The sequence below is a fragment of the Rhipicephalus sanguineus genome, chromosome 4 (assembly GCF_013339695.2).
Source record: "Rhipicephalus sanguineus isolate Rsan-2018 chromosome 4, BIME_Rsan_1.4, whole genome shotgun sequence".
NCBI lineage: Eukaryota > Metazoa > Arthropoda > Arachnida > Ixodida > Ixodidae > Rhipicephalus > Rhipicephalus sanguineus.
In genome coordinates this window covers 166,273,540-166,300,533 of record NC_051179.1, presented here as the reverse complement: position 1 = coordinate 166,300,533, position 26,994 = coordinate 166,273,540, and the positions used below count along the sequence as shown (strand labels likewise).

Here is a 26,994-nt window from a genome sequence, read left to right as displayed (position 1 = left end):
GTTCACTTTTCACGTGCGTGAGATACGGAAATTCTAATCGTGCGGTAATTCTATACATAACATACGTCGGTGACTACAGTAGCGGAATATATCTTGTTTTAAAAATAACAAACAGGACAACGTTTTATATAGAATAAGATGCACAATACATGAGGTCGACCTACACTGTCCCTTAAGAAATACTCTTCAAAATGGGTCAACAACACTTTCTTTTTGTCATCGCTGTGCCTAGCCGTGTCGTGCGCTAATGCCTCCTCCTAACCATCCTACACTAAACGCATAATATTCCGATAGCTAACAACGCTTCATTCGCTACACGGAAAACAGACAAAATTTATAACCAAGCGCAAAGTTTCATTCTCAAAGACGACAGGCTTACATGTGACTCGGTGACAAACTTGTACCTTCTCCACGTGGCGAGGCAGTTCTTCACACGTAATAATTGTCGACGTAAAAACTAGGAAGTCCCAGTCACGTGTACAGGCTTGTCTGACGTTTTTATGCTCAGATTGCCGACTATCAAAGCAGATACAAGCAAGACGTTGTAGCAGCGACAGCAATACGATTCGGACCCAAGCCTCCAACATGGCACCGAATCGGTAGCTTCGTCAAATCTCCGACAGATGGCAGCAATTTTGCATAAGGTCACGTGGGAAGTCGGAAACCGGCAATCGAGCATTGATTATTGTCTCATGACAGAAGGAATATATCACAAACTTAGAGAGATGAGAATAGACGAGGAAGGCATTAACAGCTTGGGTAGTGATCATAAACGCATAATATTACAAATGGGATATAAAACTGATAATAAGAACATAGAATCAAAGTTTGGCAGCTTGTATCTAAAAACAAACAAATACGAAATATAGCCGCAAGAGTCGAGGAAAAAGTAGACGAACTACCAGGTAAAGACTGGAAGTATAGTGAGCTGCTACATATAATCACAAAAGAAATGGAAAAAGAGAAGAAAACTCTTTGTTGGAAAGGAAAGAGAAAGCCATAAAGTTGGTGGAACAAAGAAATCCGGGAGGCGATCGAGAAGCGACGTGAGGCATCACGGGAGCACAGACAAGCAAAAAAGGAGAAGCGGCCACAGGACGAAGTCAACCAAATATGGGAAATATATTTAGAGCAAACATCCATTGTGCAGAAATTAGTCGAGGGAAAAATTAAAGGTGAAAGTGAACGCTGGATGACAGAGATTCGCGAAAAGAAGAAGGCCGCGCCTAGGATATTTTGGAGCCACCTAAAAGCGCTGGGTAGGAAGTCTGTCACAATGCAACAACATATGGTAGATGAAGGAGGAAATCAATTGGAAGGGTATGAAGCGCTAGGTTACATCCGAAAGATAACAGCCGATTCGTTTAAAAAGGTCGCCCAGGGGTTTCCCCCGGTGAGTAAAAGTGCGCAAAGGAGTGCAACTGACGAAGATGTAGTACTAGAGAATTTCAATTGGAAGAAAGCCGAAGGAAAAATCCCTAAGCGCACTACACCGGGCTTAGATGGGGTTCCCGTCAGCCTCATTAACGAACTCGGACATAACACTAAAGAAGCACTGCTGAAAGCCGTAGAAAAGTGCTTACAGGAGAGGGAAATACCAGACAGTTGGCGAAAAAGTAGAATGAACTTAATCTATAAAGGCAGGGGAGAAAAGGATAACATTCGCTCGTATAGACCGCTAACCATTACATCGGTGCTATACAGGTTGGCGATGCAGGCAGTAAAATTAAAAATAGAAGCGTGGGTAGAACAAAATAATATTTTGGGAGAACTTCAGAATGGATTTCGAATCGACAGGCGGTTAGACGATAATCTGTTTGTTCTTACCCAGTGTATAGAAATATCGAAAATAGAAAACAGGCCCTTATACGTAGCTTATCTAGATATTACCGGGGCGTATGACAACGTTAATCAGGAAATTTTGTGGGATATACTGAAAGAAGTGGGCATAGGTGACGACTGTATACAGCTTTTGAGGGAAATATACCGAGAAAATACAGTTTGTATAGAATGGGAAGGAATAAGTAGCAAGGACAGCGTTGAAATCAGCAAGGGGCTGAGACAGGGATGTCCTCTGTCCCCGCTGTTATTCATGCTGTACATGGTGAGGATGGAAAAAGCGCTAGAAGGTAGCAACATTGGATTTAATTTGTCACACAAACAGGTCGGCACGATGGTTGAGCAGAAGCTTCCAGGTCTATTTTATGCTGATGATATTGTCTTATTTGCGGACAGTCAAGATGATATACAGCGACTGGCAGATATATGCGGAAGGGAATGTGAGGCTTTAGGACTAGGATTTAGTGCAACAAAATGTGGATTGATGGTATTGAATGATCACGAAGACCATGCGGTCTTTATACAGGGCCAAAAAATACCGAGGGTAAGCGAGTACAAGTACCTCGGAGTATGGGTAAATGAGGGGGATAGATATATGGAGGTACAAGAGAAAGCATCGGTAGCAAAGGGAAAGAGGAATGCTGCAATTATGAAGCACAGAGCTTTATAGGGGTACAATAGGTACGAGGTGCTTCGAGGGCTGTGGAAGGGTGTGATGGTCCCGGGGCTTACATTTGGGGACTCAGTGGTGTGCATGAAGTCAGAGGTACAATCAGGAATGGATGTAAATCAAAGGACGGTGGGCCGCCTCGCGTTGGGCGCTCACGGGAACACGACAAATGAGGCTGTAAAGGGTGATATGGGATGGACAGGCTTTGAAGTGCGGGAAGCTCAGAGCAAAATGAGATTCGAAGGGAGGCTGAGGAAAATGAAGAAGAGTAGATGGGCAGAGAAGGTTTTCAGGTATTTGTATAGAAAAAGCGTTGACACGCAGTGGAGAAAAAGAACTAGGAGGCTCACCAGTAAATATACGGCTAGCAGTGCGGGCGATATGGCAACAAGGAGCATTAAGCGGAAGGTCAGAGAGGCGGAGAGGACTTATTGGATGGCAGCGATGGAAAAGAAGCCGGCTCTGAGTAACTACCGAAAAGGAAAAAACGAAATAAGGAGGGAAAGGTTTTATGATAATTCAAGGGGAAGCGCTTTACTGTTTGAAGCAAGGTCGGGCTGCCTTAGAACGCGTAGTTATAAAGCGAGATTCAGTAACGAAGAAGAACAATATACATGCTGCGGGGGAACTAAGGAAACGATCGAACATGTACTGGTTGAATGTGGCGATATACACCCAGGTATACATGTGGGCACGAGTCTACATGAAGCCTTGGGTTTTAGTGACAACAATGGAAAGCTGAACACGTCCGCGATAGAAATAAGTAAGAGACGGTTAGAGTATTGGTGGCAGAAAAGTAGAGATAAAGAACAAAAATAAATAATGGGGGGAAAAATAAGGTCATTCTGCCTTAAGAGGCAGAGAGATAGACCGTGAATTTATATTTTTTTGGTATAATAACATAGATTTAATCAATGTAAATAAGGTATTAGGCCAACATAAAACAAGGAAGGCTTTTTTTTTTTTTTTTTCTCCGAGCCTGGTGGCAGACATGTCACCGCCCCGTTACAAAGGGGACGCTCATAGCATCCATCCGTCTATTGGCCTCCAAGGCTCAAGTTTACGCAGCGCCGTCCGCCGCCCCAGCGGAAAGAGGGGGAATCTCCAGTAGCTCGGACGGGTCGCGCTTGCTTGGTATTCTGGTTGCGTGCTCGGAGAACGTGCTGTCCAGGGCTTTTATGTCGCATTTTCCACGCTACGGGTGCCGGTCCTTCCTTGTACTGGAAAGCAGGCACGCCGTCCTGCTGCATTGTGAGCTGTCACAAAAGTTTAAAAATGACAAAGAGCCGAAAGCTGCCCGCCAAGTCCTACCGTTTCCAATGCAAGCATTGCGAGGAGCAGAGGCGCCAAGAGTGGACTATGGCAGTTCGCCGCACTAAGCGATGCTTTCGCCGTCTTGTCACCTTGAAGCAACTTTTGCCGTACACAGTATTACAAACTATTAGCGGAGAGAAACGTGATCGCCGTGCTCATTTGAAAGGGAAGTGCGTTTGTGGACCGAAGCTACAACAAAGAGACAGCCGCTGTACATTTCGAGATTGGGCGCTGGCTTTCCGAGTCAGCCATTTGTAATGTGACAGCAGCGCAGCATGTTGGCTTAATACACCACAGTTTAAATACCGTACCGTGAGTACTACAAGTGACGGCGGAACATTTCCCGTCGCGGCTCTCTCTAAACAAAACTAGGCTGCATGTTTGCGCTGAGCTTTTTAATTTGCCTTGCATTCGATACGCCGTGACTGTTTAGCACGCTGAGGTGTGCCGCTGCTAAGATCGAGGTCATAGGCTCGATTCCCGCATACGGCAACTACATTTCGATGGGAGCGAGTTGTAGTAACACCGGCGTACGGAGATTAGGTGCAAGTTAAAGAACCCCAGGTGGCCGAAATTAATCCGAAGTCGCCCACCACGGCGTGACTCGTAATAATGCCCTGGTTTCGGCACGTAGTATGTTATAGCCTTGCATGCGCGTGAGGCGCGGGTGATATACAGGTGCCGCTTTAGAAACGAACCGAAAAAAGAACCAAGGCGGCAATTAAATTTTCAATGGCTTCGCGAAATCAGACGCGCTTATTTGTCGAATTTCCTCCAAGACAGGCGTCAGCTAGTATCGGTTGGGCAATCTCGTAGCGCGTTCCAAACCATCAATTCCGGCGTTCCATAGGGATCGATTCCTAGTCCATTGTAGTTCAATATTTTTGTAAATGACCTTCAAAGCGCGATACCGGTTTCTCTATATCAAAACGCCGACGACACGGTGATCTTGACGTCTGCAAACAACTTCTTTGAGGCGATTACTCTTCTGCAGTATTTACTCTTCTCCACTAAATTAAGATTACTCTTCTCCACTAAAGCCGTGGATTGGTCTCGTGACAACCTTATTATTATAAATGTGTCTGAAACTAATCTAATGTGCTTCCATAATCCATTGAAGAAAGTAACCCTTGACTATCCATTCTTTTTGCATTGTTCGAATTGTTCATCCTGCTCTTGTAGGCCATTACAGTATTCATCTGTTGTGAAGTACCTTGGCTTATACATTGATAGCGACCTTTCCTCGAATAGTCATCTGACCTATGTTTGCAAAGGACTTCGCGCTGTGTCTTGTCTACTATATAATATAAGATACTACATGCCGTTCTCAGTACGTAAAATGATAACACAGGCTTTAGGCTATAGTATACTGCGTTATTGAATAACCATTTACGGGCACTATGCTGCCCGGTGGCACAATAGACCCTTTTCATAAATACGCCACCTGACGGTGGGCTTTTCGTCAGTTTCGCTTCGCAAAGGAGCATGGGATAGCCAGCGCCATTCTGAAGGCATGGAAAGCGAGCCGTCAAATGCGTGAGTGCTGTGATGTTTGTGTTGGGGGCTAGTTCTCCGTGTCATCCGCTGAAATCTCACCGTTTGCGTGCTTGAACGAGCTCTTAGTACTCTCCGTTGGTCTTTCTGAGGTGCTTCCGCTGCACAATGAGCAACATTTTGTACCCTTCAACGGGTTGGACGAGCAGTTTGGCCCGACTGCCGCGGTTGCGGGTCCGTGACCACAGCCAACTTGCGTGCGCGCCCGGACCGGAAAAAAAAAGGGCTCGCCGAAGCTACAAACTTCTCACCGAAGGAAAGGAAGGACGTCACAGTCGCGGAACTATGCGACCGCAACCGGTGAAAATCCTTGTCTGCCGCAAGCCACACCACGCAACTATTTTCCGGACGCCACGCGTTGGGTATATTTGTATGCAGTGGCGTAGCCTGGGGGGGCACACCGGGCCCGTGCCCCCCCCCCCCCCCCAAATTTTCTTTTCCCATGGCACACAGAGCACAAAGTGACACTCGACCACATCTGCCTGCCCGGCCCCCACTTCAGATCAAGGTGGTGCCCCCCCCCCCCGAAAAAAATTTTGCCTACGCCCCTGTTTGTACGTACTACAAAATGTTGACAGGTGGCTTACGATATGCGAGTACTGCCGCTGCTAAATGAACGATACGCAACTTCATTTTTATTTTTCTGGCTGGCCTTACGAACCCTCGCAGTATTTCTGCACAAACAATCTATCGCAATTCACCGCATGCAGGCACTCGGGAGAAGACTATTCATTCGTAAAAGCAAGGCTACACATGGCACTGTGAATTAAGCACGTCCGTTTCTGTAGCACGTTTACAAAACGGCGCCCTTCCGCACGTCCGTTTGACATCCCATACGTATGACGTTTTATCGCGTACCTTATCGCTGTTCTCGTGGCGATATCCTCAATAGTGGCACATGGGAACGAAGTACGTCTGCACTATTGCAGCATGCCTTCTCTACGAAAAACGTTGACGACAGTTTACGATTCGGCGGTGCTAAAATGTCACGTACTGGCACGTTGCAGAAGCCTGCGTCGTCTGCTGCGGTGCCCTCACAATGGCGGCAGACTGTAGTTTGCGTGCGCGGCGCTAGGGGCGCCCTTTTTCGAAAAGGGTGTATAGATTAAACAGAATATTACGTTCGATCTTAAAAAAAATATTTCTTATGACCTGAACATGAACTCCGAGAGAGACATTTTAAAATGCTGTTTATGCCGAATTTCAATGACCTCTTAATTCAAACGGTTGTCCTAAAACATTTCTGGTCAAAAGAATTCATGGTTCCGTATGCCACTTCCCGTTCTTTAACGCCCAATGTCCGTTACTGGAGACCGCGGTATTCAACAAGGTAAGGAACTAGAATGCGAGCCCGTTATGTTCCAACTTGTTTCAATGTACTACGCCCCATATTTTTCGCGTAAAAACAAAATAGAAATAAAAGAAACTGCTACGGCGTATCTACGAATAATTGTATTGCATGTTATGTCTGGTGTTATTTCATATGGACTCATTTGCAAGCGTGCTGCTGAACAATCATCAAGAGTGGTACTTCGCTTAAGAAACATTCGCTGTATTTCTGTTTTTTGTTCACTTTCAATTTCTGTGATTATTATATATTGCTAATAACTATAGCTTGTATGCCCTGTTGCTTCTAAACTGGTGTACACGTTGTTTTACAGCGAAAGCTATTATGAGATCATTTCACCGGCCGTTTTTGGTGCCGTAGTTGTCCGCCGCCGCCGCCGCCGGTGTCCGTAACCAGTATCGCTCGAAATAAGAAAAAAAAACTAAATAAAAAAAAATTCCAGGATAAAACGAGCTTCGAACCTGGGCCCTCTGCGTGGGAGCCCAGTATTCAACCTCTGAGCCATGCCGGTGCTTGAAACTGCTTTGCAAAAAGGTCCTATACAGGCTTTATGTCGGGAAGGAACCACATTAGGATATACAATATAGCGTGGTAAAAGAGTAGAATAAGCACCAAGCGTCGCACAACGCGAATTCTGTAACCAGGCGTCACACAATGCGAATTGCGCAACGAGTAGGTTGTTGAATGCTTCCAACCCATTACAAAGAGCTCTGCCATAATTCTTCATCGTCATCACGCACAGCATCAACAAAGTGCGCATAATGCCTTACATGCGTTTAGCAGGTACCACGGCTGTCTGTAGAATGACGAAAAATCGCACAGTGCGTACTGCCCTACTTCTCAAAAATTACAATGATTTATAGCGTAGTGGGTTCCTCGCAAGTGAACTTCTGTTGGTTGCCAAGGAAGCCCATAAGGCTCCCATGATCCATTTCCTCAGGGTCTCAATAAAGTCAATTCTCTCTCTCTCTCTCGCTCTACGTTTCTCCGGTTAACGTATGTTATAAAGCGTGGTGGGACAGTTAAATCACGACCGGGCGTCACACAATATGCATTACGTAACTAGTGGGTCGTTTAAAGCTTCCAACCAATTACAAATGGCGCAACCATGATTATTCATCGTCATCAACTGCCGCATCAACAAACTGCACATAATCGCTTACATTTGGTACCTCGCTTCTCCGCAGAATAACGAATAATGTCGTGCTGGGTGCTTCCCAACTTCCCAAAAATTACGCTTTGTGGCGTAGTGGGTACGTTGCTAATGTACATGTATTAGTAGCCACAGAATAGTTTATAACGGGCTCTAGAAATGCCGCTCTTCCAGCTTTCGCTGTGACTGTGCTGCGCTTTCCGCGCAGGCCTGGTGTTTTTTTTGTCCTATCATCGCTCTTATGCCATGTACTACAACCTTGTATGGCCTCTGCCACTCAAGCCACCAATTGGCCTTGGCAGGCCTAGCCACATGTACTCCTTTATTTGAAGAAATAAAAGGCATAATCATTATTATTTTTTTTTGCGTGCGCCTGCACGAAGACCTTGCGGTTGTTCCTGGGCAAGTTAAATAAATCATTGATTATTATTATTATTATTATTATTATTATTATTATTATTATTATTATTATTATTATTATTATTATTATTATTATTATTATTATTATTATTATTATTATTATCAGGCACAAATCTCGGCACAATCATAAACATGCGCGATCCCAGTGGGTATTGTATAGTATGATGCTCACCAAGCGAGCTGTCGAAACAAAGCGACATTCGAATCAGCGAACACGGTACGTGATCAGACGTTTATATTATCCGAAGTGAAACACGCCTCTGGAAGAAACATGCATGGTCGAAGTGGGCATCAAACATTTTTTCTTGCGCTCATCATTATGGTGTTATAGGGACCTCTAAAAAAAATTCAAGGTGACATTAAACTTGCGATCCGACGTTGTTATCATCCGATGCGAACCTCGGCAAAAGTGAAACTCCCGCGAAACTGAACACTGCGCATTGTAAAGCTGCCAGTGACTCAAGAGAGCAGATCTAAGTTTATGCTCTTCACACTGAGTTCAGAATAAATATAAAGCCGCACGACAATCTTGGCATCCAAGCAATCGAAAGTTATCAATCAAAAACGCACGCGGAAGCGTGGTGGTTGTTTGCTGACAGTTTCGGGCAGACACGACTGCCGCAACAAAGGTGCGTTTTGCCGGTAACATAATTACAGAACTGGCGCAGTCACCTCCCTTTTCATGTCATAGAAATGTGGCATTCACCATCGGCACGCACGTAGCGCTCGCCCAAATAGCATCGCCCTTGACGACCTGTTCGGTCACGCAAAGGTGTTTGATCAACCGCTGTTTTCTGGTGAGATTTACACCGTGAAAACGTTTTAGATGGGAAGCATCTTATAGAGGAGTTCAATCGGGTGGTGGTGGTGTGCGGCGTGACCACCCTTACTGCGCATGCGCAAACCTTCTCCACTTCCCCTCTCCACTACCCCTCTCCACATCACATCTGTCCTTCCCATTCCCCTTCCTATCCCCTCTCATACCCCTCCCCACTTCCCCTCTCCCCGCCCCGCCTCTTTCCCCCTCTCCCTCTCCACGTCACCTCTCCCTTCCCTTTCTCCTTTCCCTCACCTTTTACCCTCTCCACTTCCCCTCTCCCCCCTCAACACTCCACCTCTGAAACGCGGGCTCTACATGCCAAAACACTGCTTCGCATCGCCTCATGGTCCCCTTTAGCGGGAGATGGTGTTATTTTTGCTACATCTCTGTACGGCGCAAGACTGTAATAACCTTGAGAACGAGTACAGAGAGAGAGTGAGAAAGAAAAAGAAAGATAGAAACAAAGAGAGAGAGACGGAAACAAAGATATAAAGAAAGAGAAAGAAAAATTCTTGTTGAAAAAAAAGTTTTTCACAAGGCGAGATTCGAACTCGCGTAATACCAGAAGCTTCAAAGGTGATTTCCTGCATTGCCAGGTATTCTATCAGGGACACGTAGGGCAATTCACTATCAGGTTATTCCGTGAATACAGAACCGAAAATTGAGTTCAACGCACGTGCAGTAGTGTTGCGTATTCGAATGGGTTGCTTATATTCGTCCCACAATGATAAAGTCTCAGGAGCGCATGAGTTGATAACTTTCCAGAATTCTTTGCGGCTAGTGTATGGCTTTTTCGGTAATGTGAAAGCAAAGAAGTGGCGTTTGGCTTTACCGGCAAGTGAATCACACAGTTTTTCTGTGGCACGTTACTTTTCTTAGGCACGCAGTGTATTTAATAATTTAGCAGAGTGGTAATGAGGTTTCTCTTTATTTTTCAGACGCTTCGGTGCTTCCGCTTAACCACGGGGTCTATGGTCACTTTCTTACTGTGACAATACACTCAAGGAAAAAAGTATATATTATAGGTGACTCCTTTCGGAGAGTGCTGAATTGCCACGTATATGACTCTCTTGGTGAATCAGAGTCGGCGCACTCTAGGAGAGTACCCTGACCCTTTAGGAAGAGTGGAAGGAATGCTATCCGAATGATATCACATTAATACTTATGAGGGAGTCCAAGGCCTCTTGCCAGTAACACTCCTACGGGGGTCAAATGATATACACCGAAGCGTCAAGCGGCTCCACAACTATTTTAATTCTCAACTCACCCATTCTTTACTTTTGTGCTGCTACTGTTGGAAATAGTGATGTATTCATTTTAAGCAATTCCAATAATACTTGCCGTTGCGCCCAGCGACTGCAAAATAAAAGAATACTTCAATTTTAGCCTAATGTTATTGAAACTCGACAAAACAACATAACCTTTACCTGTAATTTAGAAAGCGCGAAAAGATGTTCTGTGATTTACAATTAAGCCGTTGAGGTATTCCTTATTTAAATGATTGTATGAGTATAGCCAGCTAAAATAATAATAACATCTGGGGTTTTACGTCCCAAAACCACGATATGATTATGAGAGACGCCGTAGTGGAGGGCTCCGGAAATTTCGACCGCCTGGTGTTATTTAACGTGCACCTAAATCTAAGTACACGGGCCTCTACCATTTCGCCTACAACGAAATGCGACCGCCGCGGCCGGGATCGAACCCGCGACCTTCGGGTCAGCAGCTGAGCACCGTAACCGCTATACCACCGCGGCGGACAGCCAGCTAAAAGGTGTCACAGTTATGTGCACAGTGTCATACGGTGCAAAATAAACTGCAAGGAATCGGCATCGTGTTTCCATATTTATTCCTTATGATTATGAATAATTCATAAAGTGGTGACGGCTGGAGGCATCAGACCTGTGACTTGCTATTTTGTCGTTCGTGCTCAGCGTGAGCAGCCATGAAAAATTGCATCTGAAAAGCAGAACGTGATTTCATGTTGAGAAAATGAAATTATAGTAGGACTTTGCAAAACCTACATGATAAGTGCTTTACATAGACATAATGAAGGCTCACAACAAAACAACAAATGCAGACAGGAACGGTAAGGAACCAAGGTTTTTGTCGTTATCGTGTGAAACACAACTTCCACATAGTTGCTTTTGTAACACGCCGCTTGACGACAAACTTGCAGCACAAGATGATGTGGGCCTCTTCTACACAACAAACGAAATTGGTTTAAGCTTCCTTGCGTGGGTGCCACACACCTCTTTTCCTAAATCGTGCTGTCCAACCAAACGAAATGTAGGACCGACTTCGTCGTGGACAGGGCGAACGCCGCTGTTGATTTTCTTATCACGAGCGGTGAGGCGCCAGACCGTAGCTACACCTTTGTTTCCCCGAATGTGGCTGTCGCTTGGAGTGAAGAAGCAGGAGACGCGATCCGAGATTCTGGGAATAACCGACACACACACACACACACACACACACACACACACACACACACACACACACACACACACACACACACACACACACACACACACACACACACACACACACACACACACACACACACACACACACACTGATTATTTGTGTTTATAACCAGCCTTTGTTCAACACACCGTTACTGTACACATATCTGATGCATGTGTTTCGTTTTAAATAATCTTGCAACGAAAACAAATTTTCACCCTAAAAGAATGCGGGAACTTTGTTTCGCAATAGGAACTGGCTATGCACGATTGTAAGCACTTCTTTTCTGAGTAATCGCTTCAAAATGTGCTCTGAGAATAAGGCCGCCTTTGCGCCGGCTATTCCAACACCCAAGCGCATCCTCCGGCTGTGAGGGGCACGTCGTTAGCGGTTACGGACCGCCTGTTTTACAAACCTAACCCATACACAAATACTCAAATAAACACATGCGAGTACGAGCACCCGAACGACAAACAGCGCGCGCGGACGCCGCCTACGTCGAGATCAGACATGTGATATGCTAGAATTACCGCACATAGCTCCCGCCGTCACGCACACTCACTCGATTCTGTTTTAACGTCAAACATCGTCGCAGATGTAGTCAAACCACGAAAACAGAAAACTCAAACGAGGGAGAACAGTGCACGGTGGCGGCCGCAACAACGCGTCGAAAATCTCGAGCTTTTTTTACCTAACCGGGGAGGCGTGGCCAACTTTAGTGACTACAGCGTACGCGCTGGAAACATTATACTATGAACCCAAGCTCAAGTTTGCGGCGCGACGACAGCGCCGCGCCAGCCGCGCTGCGGCTCTGTCGGAAAGCTCTGAACCTTCTGCGCGGCCGACTCAGCCCCTTTCACGGTAGCGGTAGCGCACGTGCGCACGCGTTCTTCTCTCGGTGCGGGTAACTGGGAGGCCGTCAGCTGGGTACGTTGAACCGAGAAGCTTGCTGTGCGAAGCTGCGCATTTCCACGATGGCAGAAGCGACCCCGCGGAAGCGCAAGCGTGGTCCGAAGTATTACGGTTTAGTGGCCAGCCACAACAGTGCAGACAAGGCACACGATTCACGTGTTAAACTGTATCAGTTCCCGGGCGTGTCGCACGAGAAATAAAGGCGGCAAGCGTGGATAGCTGACAGCGCTGTCTCGCCTTCTATTTTGGCTGTCTGAGTTCATCGCTTTCGTTCGTTCCGACTACATGAATCGGAAAGTAACGGGGCGCATGCACGCAGCGACTACAGTAATGATTACTCGCTGTCTTCTCGCATTGTTAAAGTCCTGTTACGGTTGTAGGTGAAGCAACTTTGTGTTTTCAGTGATGCTACCGAGGACTTCTGATTTGGAGCAATTTTTGGAGTAGCAAAATTTCCGTTTTGGAGCACTTTGGAGGAGCAAAATTGTCATCTTGGAGCACTTTGGAGCAGATAATTTTGCATCTGGGAGCACTTTGGAGCAGCGAATTTTACATCCTGGAGTGCAATACAGAAGCATATTGCATTAAAGGGACGGACAACTGATTTTTCTCGACCCACTTTTTTACGGCACGACAGGAAACTCACCCTTCGTAGCGTTTGTAGCTGCAATGGTTTTTCCGAAAAGCACGTAGCTATTTTATAAGCAGTATTTTTCGATCTGAAAGGCTCCAAACACGCATGGAGGCTTGCTCCAGCAGCGCTGAGAAATGATAGTGATGCCGCTAGCCCTTGTGAAAGCCGTCGTTGTTCTGCTTTCGCAGGAGTTACTGTAACTATGCTTAACCACCTTTATTTTGAGCTTTCCAACTATTTTTGAAAATAGCAAGCTGTTACAATGAGATGTGTGGCTTTATACACCTTCCCGGTATTTGTACAGAGTTGTGTGCGCCTGCGCCCAAGGTTGCCTGCGCCTGTGCCATGGATGGCTTCTCCCGGCGTCGTTACTCTCTCGATACACGAGCCAAGCCAAGTAATCGAAAACGTAACTGTGCATATGCACGGCCGCACCGAGTAGCAGCGCGCGTCATTTCTGAGACGGAGTGTAGGTAGCAAAACTATGTCGCTCCAAATCTTAGCGACCTGGAAACTGCGTGCACGGTTGCATGAGCACGCTGAAAAGTTGCTCAAGACGCGCTGACGAGCGTGGGATCATTACGTCACGCGAAGGCAGCGCCACTTTAATGCATACTACTAACGCAAGTCGATATGCACATTATTATGGAGTAATACCTTTTAATATAAAGAAACGAACAATATTTCAATACTAACAAAAAAATCGCCGACCGCTTACAGCAAGCAACGGTCACGTGGCCGTCTCCATCGGATCATTCATGTTTTTGCCGCCAGAGGCGCCACAGGTCATTTTTCGCGACTTTGAATTAGGAAATAAAAATATAAATTCATCTCTCACGGAAAAAACAGTGTTGGTTTGAGTCAGTGCAACGGACAATCTTTACATCAGTGGAGTCAACTCATTTCATATTCTGGGCAGTTTTCGGCCCCTTTAACATTCAAGCACCTGAGTATTATTATGGGGCTCTTATGAAGGCTAGAAATATTTCGATTCATTGCAAATCTCAAGGAAAAAAATCATCTCAGGAGCACAGGCGTGCGCACAGGGGGGGGCAGGGGGGGGCGGCCGCCCCCTCCCCTAATCACTAAGAGGGAGGGGGGGGGCGAAATCTACCCCGTACATTGACCCTTGCGATAGCAAATATATGTACACTCTCGGCGGATTTTTGCCGTCGCCGTTGCCGTAATTTTCCGTATAAAGTCCAAATTAATAACATCACCACGCGCATTCTAGCCGCGGGTAAAAGCTCGCGAGCGCTGGCGACGAACACGGCTGAAGCGGAGATTAAACTAGCCGGCCGTCTGTCCCCGCCGCACGGACCGCGCATGAGATAACATCTTCCCGCGTGCGGGCCTGCCGTCGATTGCTCATCAAACAGAGGGGAAACGCCCCGCCCGTCTTTCGTAAGGAACATGAAGGGACGCCAGAGGAGCGGTAGGGGAGCGGTAGGGGGGGGGGTGTACCGCATCGTTCGAAGGGCGCAGTCGCTTGCGCGCGCGCTATCTCGAGGCATCAGGAGACGGCTCATGAATTTGCTATATATATGCTCTCAACGCTTACTTCGCGATTAGAGAACTAAGAGCACGAAAACGCTTCGGTTCCTGGAGGGGCCATATTCGCTTAAACCAGCGTTTTGTTGAGTTACGCGAGATCGGATCGAAAAGAGATAGCGGCTAGTCTTACTTCGTTTCACAATACAAGTTTTTGGTATCGCATTCATTGCGTCGCTCTTAAGCGAAACTGAGTTTTTTTTAACCGTCAGCTATTGACCCCCGAAAACGAGGGGCGGACGTGTAACATGGCGTAGCCGCTTCACCGTGGGCCGTCAGCGACGGGCCCGCTACTGACAGCTGCGCATTTGCGGCTGGTCCGACCAGGAGATATGATTTTACTAATCATATGACATTTTTTAAAAAGCAAGCAAAAAAATTCGAATTGGAACCCTAGCACGTAAGCTCGAAAGGGCAGGGACTTTTAGGGGGTATTTACCGCAGAGTGATTACAAACTCGGACGTGCTGGCGGAAGGAATTACGAAAAAGCTGTTCTGGACGAAGATCCATGGATAAAGTATATCTGAGGAAAAGTGTCAACGCGCTTCCACCGTTCGCGTGCTCTTCCATAAACATGAAGCAAGGAAAATTCGATATTGTCCCATATATCTACTGCGAGCGATCCCAGATTTCATTCGCGATGTCCACAAACAGAAGTGACAGACATTTTAGCGGCACTCATGTAGTTATTACTGAACACTGCTTTCCTTACATGCCATGCGACGCTTGAAACGAGCTATCAGCAGCGTTTCTGGTAGAGACAACGTCCGCCGATGAATCGCCGTCGCACTTTTTCGCTACCGATAGGACTAGACGTCAGGAGCCTCTGCGGAGAGCGCGTTTTGCTGTCGAGCCGACTTGCAGAACAGAAGCTGCGTCGGCACCGTGCATGGCATCGTGGCTTACTCGGAACGCACGCGCGAGCGCTATTTATTCAGCGGAATAATTCTTGGTCCATGATTGCGACTTTATTGGCAGCCCCAAGATCGAGCTGCACATGTTCTGACGCGCCGGCGGTGCGATTGCCGGTGATAGACGCCCCCAAACCCGAGACTTTGGCGCAGTTTGGTGCAAATTTCGTCGATATTATCAGGATGGCGCAGTAAATACAATTTGGCGCACTTTGGCGCAATTGGCGCAGGAATGGAATCACTGTGTTTTGATTCCCCGTGCTCGTGAGACCTACCGTCGTTGTTGAACGTTCACATTCGCGTTATATCGTTAGCGTTGCGCGGTTGGTTGAATTCAACTGAACTCCGCACATTGTCAGAAGTTCGGCGCCTGCATTTCACGCGTCGGGAAGGCTGCTTTATCACGCCGGAACGGACGTCTGTGCATTTTCACCAAGCTTTGACATCGTTCTGCAGGTTTGCTTTGTTTTTGTCACTTTATTTGGGTGATATATATTTAATCCGCTAAATATAACTGGCACTTAATACATGCTTTGCAATTGCAACCTTGAAGTAACCGCCTTCTGACTTTGTGCGATTTTCTAGCCGCGAACAGCTTTTATACGCCTGTCAAGTCGATATCATAAAAAGAGACTGCAAGCATGACGCGAGAGCCGAAAAAACGAGGCGAGCAGTTCATCTTGCTTCACAGTGGTTGAAGCTCAGCTAGCTGCCTCACGTCTTAATCGGCGGGTGATTCTCCGGCGGCACGGAGGACTTGACTGTAGCCTTCTCAGGAAGCAGTGCCATGGCCGTATAATCTCTGTCTCGCACGCCGCAAACGTTTGTTCACGAAAGTACACGGCTGCTACTGTAAGTATGCCATATCAAAACAACAATCATATGATTCGTAGTCCACGCCGCAGAACATCGATATCGTGTGCGGCTTCATTTCGGAGTGCATGTGGACCATTATTCAACTTTAACATGACAGAATGAGACTTACCTCGAGGTATACGTCCTACACGGTGTAATCGGGACTTGGGAAATGCATTTCGCTTTGAGTCGGGCGTGGTTGTCGTCGATCGTCTGCTCTTCACCGTAAACGTGATTGACGAGCCTTTCTCATTTTATCAACTTCGCTTTTCAGAAGTGCCAGTCAAGCTTGAAAATCCTTTTGAAGCCGCACTGCAAGCGGTACATTGCGAGGCGCCGAAAGTGCACCGCGAGAGCTCTGCACGTGCACAGAAGCGAGCAGCAACGCGGTGGAGAGAAGGGAAAACGCGCGCTGCTAACACCCCAGTTTCTCTTTTTCTGCCAGAGATGGCGCCGCCTGTCAAGAGCAGCAGCGCCGCTAAGCGTTGCTTGGGAAGCCTATACCTTCATCTTAAACTACCGTCTTCCAACAAAAACCATTATATATGGCGTATCTAAGTGTTCTGCACACAAACGTTTTTTTTTTTTTTTTCACGTTTCCTCGCGCGGAAGCATGCTGCACACTTAATGTCGATGGAAAAGTCATTATAAAGTAGACAAAAGCGCATCTCAAAACATCTTGCACTTTCAGCTATGCAGACAAAATCTGCGATCAGCACACAATGACCCTTCGTAATTGTTTACATTGCTCATTTCATGGGCGCGTTTACAGCAAGGCGCATAACAGTGTCAACTCGTTAAGAGACTGTGTTAGTTGGGCATCCGCGACAGCCCCGCGGACGCAGGCTGCAGTTGGAAATGGCTGGCAGCCTACTTGCGGAGAGCTGCTGCAGACGCCCAGCTAAAGCTGTATAATTAGTACCTACGAAAGCAGTACACTCACCGTTAACAGGCGCATGTTGTCCATGTACGCAGCTTCACGAATATTCCGCTCTCTAAGCGTCACTTCAAGCACGGAGCCTGGCGTCACCGCCACCGAAGATGCCCATGTTCACTCGAACACAAAACTACAAGACAGGCAACTACTGAACCCGCGCAATGATCGCAATGCATTCTAAAAGACCGGGGAGGCAGAGAGCAGGCGGAGGCGCCCCACCAGCCCGGCTCCGGATGGATGGATGGATGCTATGAGCGTCACCTTTATAACGGGGCGGTGACATGTCTGCCACCAGGCTCAAAGGAAAAAAAAAAACCTTCCTTGTTTCAAGTTTTATCTACACTGATTAAATATATGCTATTATACCAAAAAAATATAAATTCACGGTCCATCTCTCTGCCTCTTAAGGCAGAATGACCTTATTTTTCCCCATTTATTTTTGTACTTTATTTCTACTTTTGCTCTGTCGGCGAGCCATGGCGCCACGACGGCGCCGAACGGCAAACGCGCGATATATATGGCGTATACGGCGGCGCCTTCATCACGGAAGCCGATCGACACGCGCTTCACGAGAGTTCCTTGAATCCTTCAGAAGTGCTAACTCTCTTTTTCTATATTCTACCTCCCAGAAGGGGTCCAATGAATACCCGAAGAGGGTCACGGTGCCATGACTCTCTTTTGACTCTTATTATTGCGAGAGCAATTATATGGGAACTCTTGGCTTTTTTTGCCGTCGTCGTTGCCGTCATGCCCCGGAGATGTGCATGCATGTATATATAAATAAAAACAACAAAGGAAAATAAATCACAAGAAAAAATTATGATGTGCGCCACCGGGATTCGAACCTGCGACCCCTCGCTCCCCAGCGCGCTGTTTTGAACAACTCGGCGACGCGCCACCGGTTGTGCGGAATAACAACGGTGAGATATTTATGCGCAATATTTAACGCTGGCGGTATTGAGATCTGGGAGATGCTTCGCGTGTGAGGCATCACCCGCGAGATCGCCCGCAGGGTGCGCTTTAAAGCAATGGTAGATTTTGCTTCTGTTTGAGAACTGCCCTTGAGACGAGCACTAAAAAGCGGCCCATTTCTGTACCCACACGTGATGTGGAACGCCGGGTAAACAATGCGTCGAACGCCACCGAGATGCAGGAGATGCGGAAGGGCCACTTCACGCGGCGCAATTTTCAAGAAAAAAGTATGTAAGAGCGTTGGTTTGTTGCGCGCCGCTCAAACTCGAATAACTGCGAAAGTTGGACTGGGAAAGTTGTTAGTTCGCGCTAGTCCTGTATATACCTGTTCGTTCTTTTCGAGCGTCCTTCGTTGTGTTTCAGCAGCGTAGCGCGCTGCAAGTGTTGAGCTGTTGCCGTTGTTTGTTCGTGGTCATCCTGCGCATGTTCTTTTCGTGAGTCGTTTCCGGTTGATGGGCGTTCTGCAAGTATCGAGCTGCTTGGTGTTCTTCTTGCGACTTTGTAATTTTTTGCTATCGCATTCATTTCTTCGGCGTTGCAGCGAAACTGTGACTTTTTTCTTAGAGTATAGGGATGTAAGTACGGATGATGTCATGCTCTTTGTTTTTAAAAAGACAAGTTTGTTTCGACTGGGCGACCGTTGTGAAAAGTATTCAGAGAACCAGTTATAGAAGGCTATAAGTTTCCCGTTTACAGCTACGCAGTTGTCTTCATCGTAAAGTGTTAGTGTTTCTTTCTGTACGCTTTTTGATTTTGGTGGGTGAAACTGTAAGGTTACATTTATTACAGCGTGATCACTTAACCCAGCCAAACACGAAACATATAAAACATTCTCTGAATTCCATATTAGTAAAAGATCGAGGATACTTGATAGAGCGACGTGAGTCTCCTACAAGTGCAACCGATACACTGTAAAAAATATGTGTAAAAGTACACACATCTTTACAGAAAATGTCTGCGGTCACAGAGAAAATTTCTGTTAACTGCCCTTAACAGAGATATGTACCTAAAAAAACAGAGAATTTCTGTCTTTAACGTCGGCTCTTTACAGACGATCGATCACGTGTTTCTTAGTACTTGAAAAACAACTATAAAAAATAGACTGCGCCAAGTAATAAATTGCTTATATTTTAGGAAGCAAGCCAACGGTAGCAATTAATTTTGTTTCAAGTATTACGCGTATTTGCACATGTTGCGGTCCTTGCTTTCGGCGCGCTTCAATGCACAGATTCAAATTTCACTCTGCGTAGGCCTAGTTTCTTCTTTGTGGACTGGAGCGAGTGATGCTCCTCGTTGTTTGCTCGTCGACAGTCTGCTGCCACTGAACCACTTCGCTTTGTTGCAGTTCGTCCATCAGGTGAGTAAGAGCTCCCTTGCTGGTTTATGTGATTACTGAATTCTATTCTCTGTTACTGAAGTGCCATTACGTGATTATGTTGCTGCTGTAGCGCTTGATGACAACGGCTCGTGTAGCCATACACAGTTAGGAACGTTTTTTGAACCAATGTAGAAATGTTGGTTGCTAGTGCACGTCGTATTCAGCTGTGCTGCTGCGCTTAGCTGTGCGGCAGGAGGTGTAAGCAGAACAGTACTGCCACTTGAAATGTACCAAACTGCTGCCGCCGTCTACGCAGTGTGCTTCGTTGTTACCGCGCAGAGCGTACTATCGTGCACGCCGAGTTCAGGCGTTGAATGCGCGAGATTGCGTCACACTGCAGTGTGTTCGTCCTTTGTCTTATCTGTAAGGAGCTAGTTTAGGCGAACCGAAGTAGGTGCTCCGCTAATGTTGCCATCAAAGAACGTGTTCGTGTCATGCGGCGTTGGCGGAATGAGTCCCATTTATGCGGATCGCGTGCGTCCTTAGATTATGATGCGTGATTTTAAGTTCTGCTTTGCCAGCCTCGTTATAAACGGCCCTTTAGTTCGCATCAACCAGCGTCAGCAGAAGTTGGCGACGCCACGTTCGTTGGTTCGTCACGTTAAGTTGACGCGAAAACCGAGCACTACGTCGACTTGAGGCATGCGCCGTTGAGCACGCCCGGCGTCCCTTCGAAGTGGCGGCCTTTGATGAATGCGCGCTCCGTCGAAGGTATCGGCGCCGTGATTTGACGCAGAATTTTGAATGCGGTGTAAGCATAGGCGTGCGCACAGGGGGGGGGGGGGGCGGCCGCCTCCCCTAATCAGCTAAGAGGTGCCTCGTACATTGACCCTTCTAGTCACCCAAAAGGGGGGGGGGCGCAAAATCTGCCCCATACATTGATTTAGTAGAGTGGGGGGGAGCTGCGACGGACCTTTGCCCCCCCCCCTAATGGGGAACCCTGCGCACGCCTATGGGTGTAAGCGCTTACTTGTTCGAAACACGCTGGCTGTTCTTGCACGCGTTTCGCTGGCGTGGGGGGAGGGTGGGTGCTTTGAAGAAGTGGCGGCTTTTGATCAATTTGCGCTTTGTCGGAGGTATCGTCGCCGTGATTTGACGCTGGATTTTGAATGTGACTACAGCGCTTACTTATGACTAGAGGGTATGCCTTTCTCGACACCAAATTAGCCTTTTGTAGCGTTATCTCCACTGGCCTAGCCGAGCCAGTTTCGCGTGGCTCCTCAAGAGCCGTGCTGCGCATGCGCGACTCGCCACTGCCTGTCTGCGCTTTCCAGAGGAGTGACGTCGTAGCCGTGGCAGACGCATTGGCGCCGGCACGCGCGCAGCTATTCGCCTTCGCTGTGCAGTCGCCGTCTGACACTGCGCTGGAGCCGCTTGATAGCGCCTCTGACTGGCGTTTGCCAGTGTGGTATAGCCATGGAGACGGAGAGCGCCAATGCTGCTCAAGGGCGCAGAAGAGCGGAAAAGCTTAATTCATCGGATCCCGAAGTAGTTGCCTGGTAAAATAAATATACATGTGCCACATAATACATATACCGTGTGTGTGTCATTGGAGCAGCAGTAAGCATTATAATCAAGCTAATCCTAGAGATTCAAGAAAGCTAAGAATAATTAGCTGAACCTTTGCTAACGGTACGTTATCCTGGCATAGCCGAGCTAAGGCAGTGCAACAACCTTTTTTTTATTCAGCACTTTTTCCTTCTTGCGCATTTCACGTGTGCTGTCAGTTGAGCCCCGTTGATCTGATCGGCTGTTTGCTCATCAAAAATTACACCATCTCCCGCTAAAGGGGACCATGAGGCGATGCGAAGCCGGAGCACTTGCACGATCGCGTTCCGTTGGCGTTCGTTGGGCATGCTACCGACCTCGCGTCGTGGAACGCGAAGAGGGACGCTACGCGCGTCGTATCTTCCATCTAGCCTGGCCGTTAATTCTCACAGGGCGAGCGGGGAACGCGGTCGACAGGCGGGCGAGAGGGGGGCAGCGTAGGAGAGGAGAGAGAAGGGGAGGGGACGCGCATGCGCTCGAGCTCATCACGGCGTTGCGCAGGAGGGAATTTCGGCATGTCTAGCCCGCGTTTCAGAGGAAGAGTGGAAATGGGGAGGGGAGAGGGGTATGGGGGAGGGGGAGGGGAGAGGGAAAGTGGAAAGAGGGAAAGTGGAGATGGAAAGTGGAGGGTGAAGGGGAGAGGGAAAGTGGAAAGGGGACGGGGAGAGGGTGAGTGGAGAGGGTGTGTGTGGAGAGGGTATGCGCATGCGCAGTAAGGGTGGTCACGCCGCACACCACCGGATTGAGCTCGGCCTTAAGATACTTCGCATCTAATAAATCATTTATCACCGTCGTGTGCCTAGCGACGTTGCTACTTTTGGATACGCCAATCGGTAATCTGCCGTCTTTTTGCAAGTTCACACATTTGTCAGAGACGTGCTAAGTTTTTATTACGAGCACAATTTCGAATATCGAATTATTTATATATCGAACTATTTCACAATCTTCATCGAGTTCGATATATCCAGGCTCGATTGTACACCGAAAATAGAGCGAACCATCGCAGGTGCAGACCAGCACTTTCAAAATGCGCCATTTCACTTCCACTTAGGGCAAGAGATTCGGTGCTAATGCAGCCTGAAAATTGCTTGTTTACTTTTTATCTTTTTCTTGCATTGTGCTTTTTGTTAAGCGTCGCTGGGGCGATCAATGTGTTTGAGAGTACGCAGTGTTAAAACATGTGCAAACATCCAGTTTTAACAAATTGTTTAAAAGGGCTTGAGCTTGTTGGCTTGGCTTCATAACAGAAAACAGCGCGGGCAAACGGGACAAGAAAGTCCTGTCAGCCTTTCTTGTCCCATTTGCCCGCGCTGTTTCCTGTTATTAACCAGTCAACAAATTCTATTTTGCCTCGTGCCTACTTATTCGATCAATGCTCGTTTCGTTATTCAAGGATACCATCTGGAATGATGACCTTCAGGAAATGCCAAGTTGGCCTTTCATATTTGCGAAAGGTATGCTATTCTCCCCTTCTAAATATGAGTAAATTATAAACCCAAATTTTCAACTTGCAGGGGGTGGTTTCCTGACAGCGAAGTCCTTCACAGTTTGCATTGACAACGTTCCTCTCATGCAAGCATGCAGTCCTGTAGAGGCGTTGAATACATTATTCCTGGCACACTTTGCGTCAACGTTGCCTACCCAAAAGAGGCAAGTCATATCCTGGAGTTCACTCATAGGTGAGATTGAAACTAAATCTCGGGCACAATACTTTGGTCAATAACTCTAGCTTTCCGGTAACATTGAAAAAAAGTATGGTATATTGCTCACATAAAATACCTTTATTTATTGAGATGGCTTCATTTAGTTAAAAGGAAAAGAAAGCGTTTTGGAACAAAATACTAAAACTAAACCATTATCCCTTCAATCAGAAGGTACCTGTTTTATGGTATACTGCTTGCGAGTATCCACAAGCATACTGGCTGTCAGTATTTAGACACTAGAAGGTTCAAATTCTAATTTTAGTGTTAGATAGGTTAGAAGTTTTAATTTAGACTTATGTGGAAATATTGTATTTAAAGTGAACGTAATGTAAGAGGAGATGGAATATGCAGAAAAGCCTATTCTTAAAGTGGGTGCCTTTGTAGTTACACTGTATCTAAGAATATTTAGGTACTTCTGGACTGCCAAACAGAATTGCCTCTTCTTTTTAGGTCAATTGCCGCTCTCAGTCCTGGAAAAAGCATAAAGACTGAGCATACACGTGGGAAACAGCACAACATGAACCCGAAAGTGGCGTCATTGATTAGCTCACTCAAGGACTTGACTTTTAAACATCTGTGCCTGCCAACTCGAACAATATCCCCGGGAGATTCCTTAATGTGGACCCATTGTGATACTGTGGGCATAGTGAAAGAAACGAGAATTGCAATGGCTTGTTTTTCTTTGTTAGACACAACATTAATTACAACAGACAAGAAAGCCAAGGCAACTACAGGGGATCTTATTTGTAGTCATTACGAAGCAAATGTGAAGAAAGCAAAGTGGACGAAAAGATACCGTACCGCTGGCAGATCCGAACCGGCGACCTTCGAATAACGCATAGTGACCGCATGGAATATGGGCATCACTCGTATTTCAAGATGCACATGTTGGCAACTGCCTCAACTTCTACGTTTCATGTCAATAAACTTGTTTTGCATTTCACTCTATGGTTTACTGAATTAACGAATTTGTGAGAGAGGATGCGTGTATGAAGGGGACAATTCAGATGCAAAAAATTGTGGTGCTTTCTGTTTGTGAGATTTTCTATTCTTGCACCACATACATTTTAGGTTTGCATAACCTGTCAAATTGCAGAATATTTGTCAACTGACGTTGCTGCGATGAGAAAGAAATACAATATCAAAAATTTCTTGTTACTTAAAGCAGAAAGCCTCTTTTAATTACAGAAACTCCCTGTACTGAACAAATGAAAACAAAAAACTTGTCAAGTCACAGAAGATTTCTGTACTAAGAAACCAAAAGTGTAGTAAAATTACAGAAATTCTCTATTAGTGAGAAGCGAAAAAACCATGTCAAGGTACAGAAGTGTTCTGTTACTGAAAATAAAAAAAACATTCCAAATTACAGAAATTTAGTGTTACTGCGAACAAAAAAAACATGTAACATTACAGACATTTTCTGTTACTGAAAACGGAAAATACCATGTAAATTACAGAACTTTTCTGTTAGCAGGAACAGAAGAGGCATGTAAAATTACAAAAACGTAAAAACAGAGAACAGAATGAGAACAGAAATTTTCTGGCAGGCCAGCTGCCAGACAATTTCTGTTATTTTTAAGAAAAAATTTTTACAGTGTAGCTTATGAAGGTTTATAACATTCATCTCCTCTGCTATGCCTGAGTTACCGCATAGAATAAAATATATTTCGTTCTTTGTTTGTCCGTCAGGGCTTTTCCATGTCCACTTCCTGTTTTTCTGCTTTCGAAAGAAAGTGTTCATTATGCGGAGCCTATCCCGTTCTGCGGATTCTACTAACACCTCTCTAGAGTCAATACCGTAATTACCTATTTGCTTCTTCCCCATTTTCTTTTCTTCCTACCATTTGAAGTCTCCGATCATAATAGTGTATTAGGCACGTCCTTTTTTATTGCAAATGCGGTATCCTCGTATAGTTGTCTACTTCTTCGTCGTCATGACAGTGTGTTGGAACGTACACCGTACTAATTTGATTTTATATACCCTGTTTAGTTTTATCGCGAGTCTTGCTGCCATTTTAGTGAGAATTGTTCTGTTTGTTGCCTGCCAGGTCTTTGTCTCTTAGAATCCCCACGCCATGCTGCACTGGGGCTGCATGTTTCAGCCTCGCTGACTAAACGTCTGTAAGAAGCGCTTGGGCGTTATTTTGAGTCGCTTGATTTATAGGCGTTTAGTTAAAACTAAACTCATCTTTGGTAACGTGCAGCACAGTTTTCGGAAACATCATTATTGCGAAACACAAGTGGTAGCATTTACACTGAGCTGTCACAAGGTTTAGACTGCTGAGCATTCATTGACTTAATTTTTTTTCGACTTTACCAAAGCTTTTCACACCGCGTCGCGTAGCTTAGGGTCCTCGAACTCAATAATCTGAACACTGATATAAATGTAATCAAATGTGCTTAGTGCTTTTAGGCCATCGTGCAGATTACGTAGTCGCTAATCAACGCGATTCCTGTCGTTGCTCTGTGACGTCCGAAGCCTCTCGGCGTTCCATGCTGGAATCCCTCATTTGTCTCATCTGCATCAACGACCTACACACAAGAATGTATAAAACTATGCGCTAATGACTGCATCCTCTTTAGAAATGTAACGGACATTCATACATATTTGTACCATAATCATAACTTAGTGTCTCCCGCTGGTGTGAGGCTGAGCTAATGAAAGCGAATGGTAATAAACCTAAAACGATGCGAATTTACCTAATTATCTCGGAATTCACATTTCTAAAGATATGTCCTGGAAAATGCACGTTGAATAATTTGGTCGCAACGCCAATCGCATGCGTAGTTTTCCTCGCCGTAACATGCTTAGTTTTCTAGCCTGAAGTCTAGAGTTGGACGGAAACCCGTCTTGTCAGGAAAAGACATGGAGACAATTAAAACAAGACGCTGACCACGATAGAAGCAAAACAGCAAGTCTTGTTTTTGCTTTTATCCTGGTCAGCGTTTTGTTTTTTATTGTCTTCGTGTACTACAGCCTAATCAGCTTGGGATGCCCACCCATAATACCTAATAGCGTCCCTTGAGTTTCTGCAAAACACTTCTACACAGCACGCCTGGCTAACAAACCAGCCGTTGCTGCCACGTAGGCCAAACGGCAAGGTGTTTAAACGACCGTCTGCGTGAACACAACAACAATGTACGCGATGCTGAAGAGGGCTTTCTAGCTATTCACTGCCGCACCTGTGGATGCACCCCCTATTCCATGAAACAAACACCATCGGCAGACATCAAGACCAACGCACTCCCGAAATCATTCAAGCCATCTAATAGCGCATGAAGGGCAGTAAGCCTGTCTGTCGCAGAAAGAATTGTCCTTTCCAGAGGAGCACGTGTAATCATGCAGAACCAACTAGGACAAAGATTGACAATACTAAGCGTTCTGCTATTTCTCTGGCTCGCGTCATGCGGCTCTTCTTTGACGAAGGCCGGCCGGACGCGCTTTGCGTTGCGCTCCGGCGACTCAAGGTCACTGCGACGCGTTGAATGACCTTGCGAGGCATGGTGTGGTAAAGCTTTCGCTCTACAGCTGATTGCAAAGCAGCTCCCACCTGGAGGCCAACGTGCATCATCCTCAGTCACCATATCCACTCCACCGTAGAGTTTTTCTTTGAACTCTACCATGTGGTTCGCTTGCGGAAAGTAGGCTGAGAAACCAGTGATCACAATATCTTCTTCCTCCATGGCGCCCTGCGAAACAAAACATTAAATCTATTTTTGCTAAAATGCTCGATTTCTACCTTTTAAGGCCACATTTAAGAACGTTAAAATTTTTATCTGCCACGCCTTAGGAAAATGCTAGTAGCACCGTCAGTTCATACATCTCAAGGGAACGGAACGTGTCGACAATACTGTCCATATACTGATTCTTCATACATAGCTCCACCGCATTTTTGCACAGTAGACACATTCACGCAGCGCTAGTATGACCTTACCTTGTTTCGTCTCTCCAGAGCGGTCAAGGCTGAATATCTTTAGGAGTGTCCATGGAAACGCAGAAACTCGATTTTC

General features: G+C 46.3%; 1 protein-coding gene across 1 annotated transcript in view; it reads right to left on the bottom strand.

Annotated features, from left to right (window-relative positions):
• Nucleotides 1-26,667, bottom strand: part of LOC119391817 (fatty acid synthase) — a 168,891-nt gene extending 142,224 nt beyond the window's left edge. The window contains exon 1 of the mRNA XM_037659466.2: nt 26,535-26,667. Within this exon, the coding sequence (XP_037515394.1) occupies nt 26,535-26,667 (133 nt within the window). The remainder of the gene's footprint in view (nt 1-26,534) is intronic.
• Between the last annotated feature and the right edge of the window lie 327 nt (nt 26,668-26,994).